Raw genomic sequence first — 8,545 nt, 5'->3', positions numbered from 1 at the left:
TTAATGTATGTTGATTTCCCTTGCAAGTGGCTGTGGAATTCGGCTCTTCACTCATGATGGACTAAAAGGAAAAGGGAAAATATGATTGAACGTATGTATAATGTTAATCAAATTTTGGATGCAATACGCATGACTTGCCGCTGAAAACAGTCACGAGCAAGGACTTGCATCATTCGAAAACAAACTGTTGCTAATTTTCCGAATTACTGTAACATAGCTAGTATTGAAACATTTGGAAGGGTTGAAAATGAGGAGCATAGTGAACCCCATGGCGGAATTCAAGAAACAAAACAATTCTCAATGCTATGGTTCTTCAAGAACCTATCAATGAACATCACAATGCTCAAACACACAGAGATTTGGCACGAGGCCCTTTCTTCTTTGATTTAAATGAGCTACCTAAGGATAATAATTTCCATTCTATAACTTTTGGCATTGGTGATGTGAAAGATATTAAATCTGAATGTCACTCTATAAGGCAGGTGTTTTCTTTGCCTTAGAATGTCAAGCACCCAGCAACTATGGTGGTATATTATGGAGATTGTACTCTTCACTCACATTAGGAGGCCTTTCTTACAAGTGCCATTTTTGTGGTGCAATAATTTGAAAGTGTGAGAAGTTAAGAAAGCTTGGAGAATATGTGGGCAAATACTATTGTGGAAGTGGGAAGGTCTCTTTACTACCATTGGAAAATCCACCTCCTTCATTGGTGGAGTTGTTGTGTGGTAATGATAATGCAAGTAAGGAATACAGAAAGAATATACGCTCTTATAATAATGCCTTGGCATTCGTTTCAGTGGGTGCTCCCTTGGATAGTCAGTTCACTAGGGGAGGAGGAGTATTCAATTTTTTAATCTATTGTACCACCTATCATCGGTTCTATCATGCCTGATGAAACCCAAGATGCGGCTCCACGATTTGCTCGCTTTATGTGTATGATACAGAGCATGAATTAGAGAATAGACTTCATGGGATGCCCTCTTTAAATCATAACATTGTTGAAAGGTTGCAAGAAATGATGTATGTACATAATCCATACGCCCGTGCACTTCGTTCAATGAGGGAAATGTTGATGTCAAGTCCACATGTAGATTTGAGAATGGTCATCCTCACTGAAGCTCAATCAACCTCACGGCAATACTTGGTCCCTACAGGAAGTGAGGTAGGAGCTACCATGTCGGGTCAAGGAGATGATTTTCATGTGGGGCATAGAGACATTCAAATAATGTTGCGCAGAAGTGCTATAAAAAAAATATCTAATTTGCATCGCTCACATATGCCTCTATTGTATGTTCTTCTTTTTCCTCAAGGAGAGGATGGTTGGCATGTTAGAATTCCACTCAATGGTAGGAATAGAGAAGGCTCAAATGAGGATACAAAGACTGTAACTCAACGACGATATTATGCTTATAGACTGCAGATTAGAGAAGATACAAATGCATGCCTTCTACGCGGTAGTCGTCTTTTGCAACAGTACATTGTTGATGCATATAGTAGCATGGAAGAAATTAGATTAGTATGGAAACGTAATAATCAGAAAGCATTGCGTGTTGAAGTATACCAAGGTCTTGCAGATATGGTTAATTTAAGCGACGAGGTTAATAGAGTCTCTACAGGCATCGCTGGACGCAGGGAGGTACTGCCATTTACATATATTGGGGGGCCTAGATATATGCATCAATTGTACTAGGATTCAATGGCTATTGTTAGAAAGATGGGTAAACCTGACCTGTTTATCACCTTTACTTGCAATCCCAAGTGGATGAAATAGCCAATGCTTTATTTTCGGGTCAGGTTGCCCAAGATCGAGACCCGACTTGACTGCACGAGTCTTTTATGAGAAGCATAAGGACATGATGCACTTATTGGTGAAAAAATCAATATTTGGAACAGTATTGGGATTTGTTTCTATTATTGAATTTCAAAAAAGAGGCTTGCCACATACACATATATTATTGATATTGGAAAGTGGATGTAAACCGATCAAGATCCCTCACTATGATATGTTGGTATGTGTTGAACTTCCTGACAAGGTGATGTTTCCAGAGTTGCACAACAGAATTAGTCATTGCAATGTCCATGGACCACCATGTGGTGAATTGAATATGCGCTCTCCTTGCATGGTTAATGGGAGTTGCAAACATCGGTATCCTCAGAATTTTTGCGAGACTACTAGCGTTGATCACAATGGGTATCCAACTTACATGCGACGAGATGATGGTAGTTTTATCCAGGTAAAGGATCATAGAGTGGATAGTCGATGGGTTGTTCCATATAACCCTTTTCTCTCTTTGAGTTACAAAGCCCATATTAACATAGAAGTATGCTCTACCATTACAGCTATAAAATATTTGTATAAGTATGTATACAAAGGAAATTATAGAGCTACTATAGAGTTGCAAGATAGAAATGGGGTTATTGATGAGGTTAGTCAATATTTGGATGCACAGTAGGTTTCTACTTCAGAGGCATGCTAATGCATATATCAATATGATTTGCATGATGAAAAGCCCGATATACAAAGGTTACATGTTCATCTCCCAATGCATAATAATATGCTTTTCAATAACCAGGATGACTTGCGTTATGTAATTAGTTTTGTGACAGAAACCACTAGATAGGACATTGAAGGAAATTATGCAAAGTGATACAGTGTTTGGTGAAAAAGTTATGCTCTTTGGTGGTGACTTCAACATTATGCCAGTCACATTATTAATGCACATCTCCATTCAAATGCTTACTGCAGTCTTTTTTTGCTTTTGGATTGCTTTTATATACAGTGCCATTATATTATTCGTTGCTTGGCTCAAGCTACTGAAGCACACACACACACACACACACACACACAGCTATATATATATATATGTGTGTGTGTGTGTGTGTGTATACACCCACACACACACACACACACACGTGTGTGTGTGTGTATACGTGTGTGTATACACACACACACACACACACACACACACACACACACACACACATATATATATATATAGAGAGAGAGTTATATTTGATATCAAGGGTATATTGCTTAGGAAGGATGTGGCAAGGAGATCATTTTCGTTCGTTTATGGTGATGGACAAGATATTGAAGGTAAATTTTTTAGACGTTTGCTATAATATAGGTATTATCGTTCTCCAAGATCTATTTAATATTCATGTGGCTGAATTGTAGACTCTCCATTTTGGGAAGGACAAGCAACAACATCTCTAATTATCGAACTATTAGAGAGCACTGGTGTTTTACAATATATATAGAAACTTCCTTTTTATATAGATTTTGTATTTTGTTTGATTAATTTATATATTTATTGAAACATTCTTTTTGCAACAGGGAATATCTTTACTTTTTAGAACCCAGATTATTGTTGGGTTTGTATGGTCGAGACAGTTACGACGAGAGCTTTGGGCTCCTAGGAATTTACAATCTAAGATTACGGAAGGTTGCAGATCAACTTCATGTACATGTAATGTTTGTGGATTATAAAAAGCGTGATAAGTTAGATTTTCGGTGCATAGGCACTCGACAATATAAAATTTTTTGATTTACTGTTTACAAGCCTGTTCAAATGCCGTTTGTCTTAAATATTGATCCACTAAATGAGTTTTGTAAGCTTTTATCCTTATCCTGCTTTTTTTCAACGAGAATTATATCTTCAATGCTAATGTTTTTTCTAGCATACATTTTGCCAGATGGAGGCGCGGGGTATAGGCTACCAAGGAGAGATAATCCAGTTGTCCTTCGAAGATTGTTTTAAAGCCGTGTTCAGGTGTGTCAAGATTGTCATCATTTTATGGGTTTGTAATGCTAGATGTATATTTATATGCTAAGTTTGGTGCTTTAGAAGCTTCTATATGGATATATATGGCAATCATGGTGTGTTTATATAGAAATCATGGTGTGTTTATATAGAAGGTTGGCAAGTTGAGGATGATGTATACATATATGTATGAGTGTGAACAATATCTATGGATATTATGGGTGCGTGCACATCCACAGACACATATTTACATGTGTGTATGTGACATGCACACATGCGTTCATAGGCACACACACACATACACATATCTTCCAATTGTAGCACGTCTGGTTTCAATGGATTACACGTACACGTACACATATGCACATGTACATCCATACATACATCATTATGCGTGTTTGTGTGTAACTCGATGTGCCTAGCTTCTAAAAGGAAAGGAAGGGTGATTTTATACATATTTCTTTTGCTTGTAACTACATGGAAAATGCTTCTTGCCCGTCGGAAATGGGTCGCGCACTAGTGGACTCCCAAAGTCTCTTGCATCTAGCCATCTAGCATTTATCACCCCATTTGACTCTCCATATCTTATTAAATTCTAGGAAACCATGCTTTCCCTGCGTTAGCAACTGATAAATGTCCCTGGTTTTTTCACTCCCTATCCCAGATTCCCAACCCTAGTCCTTGATCCACTTGATCGTTGAAAAGGTGGTGTTGATTTGAAGAGAAGTCAATTTACCAAAAAGTCAGTTGTTTGATCTCCGATTATTAAGTCTTCTGGCTGACTTAAAAAAAACATTTAATGGAGACGCAAAAAAAACATTTTGGTACCATAGTTATCTAACGAATACGTAAGAGCGCAGAGAACATGTCCATTGTAGCTATGGCGACCATCGTGTTTTCTACTTGCTGCAGTGCCCCAATTGAAAAGCCTCGGTCCCAGCCTCAAAGCTCTCCTGCACGGCAACAAGGTCAGGTTCCCCTCTTCCTCCACATCCTTCAAAATACCCAACGATCTGACCACCGCACAAGGCAAACCTTCCAGCACCACAGCTCGTCGGAAGATTCCGCTGAACTAAAGGCCCGAGACAAGGCACTGGCTATGGCTGTGCAGCAGCAATTATACGTCTACGGCACCGCAGAGGACAACACCCACACTAACATGGTTAGTTATGCAAACCTCCACCTTCCCACCGAATGTGCCTTAAGAAATGTAAGCCCTAACTTGGAGAAAGGAAAGTCTTATCTATCTCAAGAGGTCACAAATGATGGTGTCCTTGATCCTTTCACCATGAAGGAGGTCACAGATTACGTTGGTTTTGATCGTGTCACCATGAAGAAGGTCACAGATGATGATGGTTTTGATGCCTTTGCCATGAAGGAGGGAACAAATGATGACGGCTTTGGTGTCTTTACCATCAAGGAGGTAAAAGATGGAGATGGTTTTAATGCATCCACAGTGAAGGAGGTCACAGATCAGTCTAGTTTAAGGGATTTTACACTGAAGGTAGTCACAAATGATGATAGTTTTGATGCCTCCACCATGAACGAGGTCACAACAGTCACACGTGATGCTAGTTTTAGTGTTTCTACAGTGAAGGAGGTCACATATGATGCTAGTTTTGATACCCTCACTGCAAAGAATAAGGTTGATTTTAGTGTGTCTACAATGAAGGGGCTCACATTAGGGGATAAGGTTGATAGCTTTACCACGAAGGAGTTTTCTACTTTGTCTCCACTCATGGATATTTCCCCCAGGTCAGGACAACCAGAACTTGTGGGTGTGGTTCAAGCAGAAGATAGCGACATGACCTTTAATGAAAAGAATATCTTTGTTCTTGAGACTGGGAACAATGACACTTTGTGCTATGGCCAAGAAAGGCATTTACATACTCGTGGGGTATCGCATTCATGGGAAGAACTTTGGCAATTTGAAGAAGAAAGTGAAGCCGGCCTTACTGCTCCTTTTGTTTCTGAAGCAGAGTATGGTGAGACTATCAGCATGGTTCTCAACATTGCCAAAGGTCTTCCCAAAAATGTGACATTGCAGGAGCAGTTAGATTCATTCTCAGGTCGTATAAACAGTATTTGTGGGAATGCCATACTTTATAGACTGCAAAAAGAGCGTCTGTTTCTACCCGCTCTCTCCTGTTTTGAGTGGATGCGTCTCCACACACCATGCCTTCTAGACTCTAGAAGTTTATGCACAATTTTCATGATACTGGGGGATGCTTATATGGTGGATCGTGCTCTTGTGCTGTTTAACAATATGAAAGATCGCAAGGAGTTATTGTTTGTGCAGGTCTTTAATGCTTTACTATCTGCACTATCCAAACATGGCAGGTATACAACAACTGCAGACTTTTATGTCTCTTTTGTTTGTTGGTGTTTTCTTCCTTGTTAATGGTTTTCAAGTTGGATAGCCTCTATTCTGGCATATGAATCTACCATCTTGCCTTGTACTTTTTTCACAGAGTTCACAGGGATGTCTAAAGCTTTCTAATTAATTATGTGTTTACAGGTATGATGAAGCTTTGATGATTTTTCAGGAGATGTCAAAATTGTGCATAAAGCCAGATAACGTTACTTTCTGTATTCTGATAAATTTGGCACAAAAAAGTGGGTCCGGGGTGAAAGAAGTTTGGCAAATGTTTTGTGATATGGAGGAGCTTAAGGTTTTTGCCAGCCATGAGGTCTTTGGGGCACTTGTGAAAGCATTTTGTAAAAAAGGAATGAGAGAAGAAGCTCTTAAATTGATGTCAGTAATGGAAGGGCGAGGATTGATTCCTAATGTTGTAATTTATAATACACTCATTGATGCTTATGGGAAAGCACGTATGTTGGAGGCAGCTGAAGGGCTGGTTTCTGAAATGAAAGGAAACAGGGTCCGTATGTCAGTTGTTACTTACAATTCATTGATTGATGCCTATGGCAGCCAGCAAAATTTTGAAGCAGCAGAAGCTCTTCTACAAGAAATGATTGATAAAGGGCCCAAACCTAATGTGCGGTCATATACATCATTGATAACTGCTTACGGTAGGCATCGTCTCAGTGAGAAAGCAGCTAGTGTTTTTTTGCTCATGAAGAAAAATGGGGTATCTCCTAATGCAATTTCATATTCGGCTCTCATCCATGCATATGCAGAGAGTGGGTGGCATAAGAAGGCAGAATACACCTTTGAAAACATGCTGAGGGAAGGATTCATTCCGAGTGTAGAGACTTATACTTCTTTGTTACATGGGTTTAGGCAGGCTGGAGATCTGGAAAAGGTGAAGAGTATATGGAAAAGGATGCAGCTGGAGAAATGTAAGGGAACACGGGCTACTTTCAATGTGATGATGGATGCCTATGCCAGACAAGGCTGTTATGCAGAAGCAAGGGATGTGATCTTTGAGTTCAATAGAATTGGGTACAAACCTGATAGAAAAACTTACAACATGCTTATCAATGCTTATGCGCGAGGAGGTCAGCATTCCAAAGCACCACAGATTTTGGAAGAAATGCGAGATGCGGGGTTCGCTCCTGACTCCTTCACTTACACCACTCTTATTTTCACTTTTCTTCGAGTACGAGACTTTGCAAAGGCCTTCAAATACCATGAAAAGATGTGCAGGGATAACCAGCTACCGGATAAGCTCACATACATGAAGCTGAGGGCAATTCTAGATGCAAAATATGAGCTTAAAGTAGAAAAGAACATGAAAGCTGGTATAGGTTTCCAAAGGAAACAGCATACTTCTGTTCAGGGCAGTAAGAAAATTAAATCTTTTTGGGGAAGGCGAAAACCCTTGAGCAATCCAAGGTTTGAAAAAGGCACCAGAATTTGAAACTTTCGAGGCATCTTCAAGGTCTGAAAAGTTGGGCGGATTGCTGTGATGAATGAGAGGATACAGGAGATGAGGCTCCTTTTGTCCATGCTGCAACGGTAAGTTCAGAAGGTTTACAGGAAGGCTGGTTGGTGTCTTTCTGGCTTTATGCACAGAGACCTATGAGGGTTAACAAATGGGTGAGAAGTAGTCTTATGGAGCGGGAATATTGCCACTGAAGCAGCAACAGTGCGTGTACACGGACAATGTAGGCTTATTGAACCCAAGCCGTAAAAGATTTTCACTTTATTTGAAGTATGCATGGCTGGACCAGCCTTTGTGGTGGCAGATCTTCTTGACTTGTAAAATATAATCTGAAGCAAGATCTTGCATATTTTGTGATCTCCAGATAGTCCCTCTGGTGCAGCAGCTTCCACATGTGTAGGATCATGTGAATCTGTCCCATGACGCACCCAATTTTGCACAAGGAGGGCAGACTTTAGCCAAGTCTTCATCCCACACTTACCAATCGAGTCAAGCATGCAAAGAAGATGAATGTGTTATATCCTTCACTATGATTCAAAATGCAGACTAATTACACGAGCAATGTGGAAAGATGAAGTGTATTATATTCTCGCATACAGCTGCTTGCTAGCAGCAAGTTATACGTCTGACCTTCTGATAGCTACTCCTCAGCAAGATTGCAGCTCTTTTGCAAGTTATACGTCTGACCTTCTGATAGCTACTCCTCAGCAAGATTGCAGCTCTTTTGCACACATATGTGAATTGTAGCTGCCCAAAAAACACCAATCCATGCTACGGGCAAAAGTGTTGGTGAGTGTGACTGTCTTTCAGTTAATTATGATTTCTTGGTTTTAAATTCCCTTTTTATTAAAGAATTATCCCTTGGCAGATATATTCACTTTTTTTTTTTTTTTTTTTTGGCATGCGAGATTTTCATTCATACACGAGTTATGC

The 8,545-nt window shown here is 39.8% G+C and overlaps 1 protein-coding gene across 1 annotated transcript; it reads left to right on the top strand.

Moving 5' to 3' along the window:
* The first annotated feature begins 4,558 nt into the window (after positions 1-4,558).
* LOC147626720 (uncharacterized) lies at positions 4,559-8,463 on the top strand. The gene is made up of 2 exons (XM_086816734.1): positions 4,559-6,104; positions 6,283-8,463. Exons 1-2 carry the CDS (start codon positions 4,630-4,632, stop codon positions 7,586-7,588), a joined length of 2,781 nt encoding a protein of 926 aa, XP_086672860.1. The 5' UTR covers positions 4,559-4,629; the 3' UTR covers positions 7,589-8,463.
* Positions 8,464-8,545: the final 82 nt, after the last annotated feature.

The sequence above is a fragment of the Cibotium barometz genome, chromosome 22 (genome assembly GCF_041138505.1).
Source record: "Cibotium barometz isolate CiBa-2024 chromosome 22, ASM4113850v1, whole genome shotgun sequence".
Classification (NCBI taxonomy): Eukaryota; Viridiplantae; Streptophyta; class Polypodiopsida; order Cyatheales; family Cibotiaceae; genus Cibotium; species Cibotium barometz.
The sequence above is the reverse complement of the archived record's forward strand: the minus strand, read 5'-3'. Positions and strand labels throughout refer to the sequence as shown.

What these genes read in the sequence shown, in the direction of transcription:
- LOC147626720 (XM_086816734.1), top strand. Translation starts at nt 4,630, where the DNA reads ATGTCCATTGTAGCTATGGCGACCATCGTGTTTTCTACTTGCTGCAGT. An exon ending in GCACTATCCAAACATGGCAG is followed by an intron (nt 6,105 to 6,282) that starts GTATACAACAAC and finishes ATGTGTTTACAG; the next exon opens with GTATGATGAAGCTTTGATGA.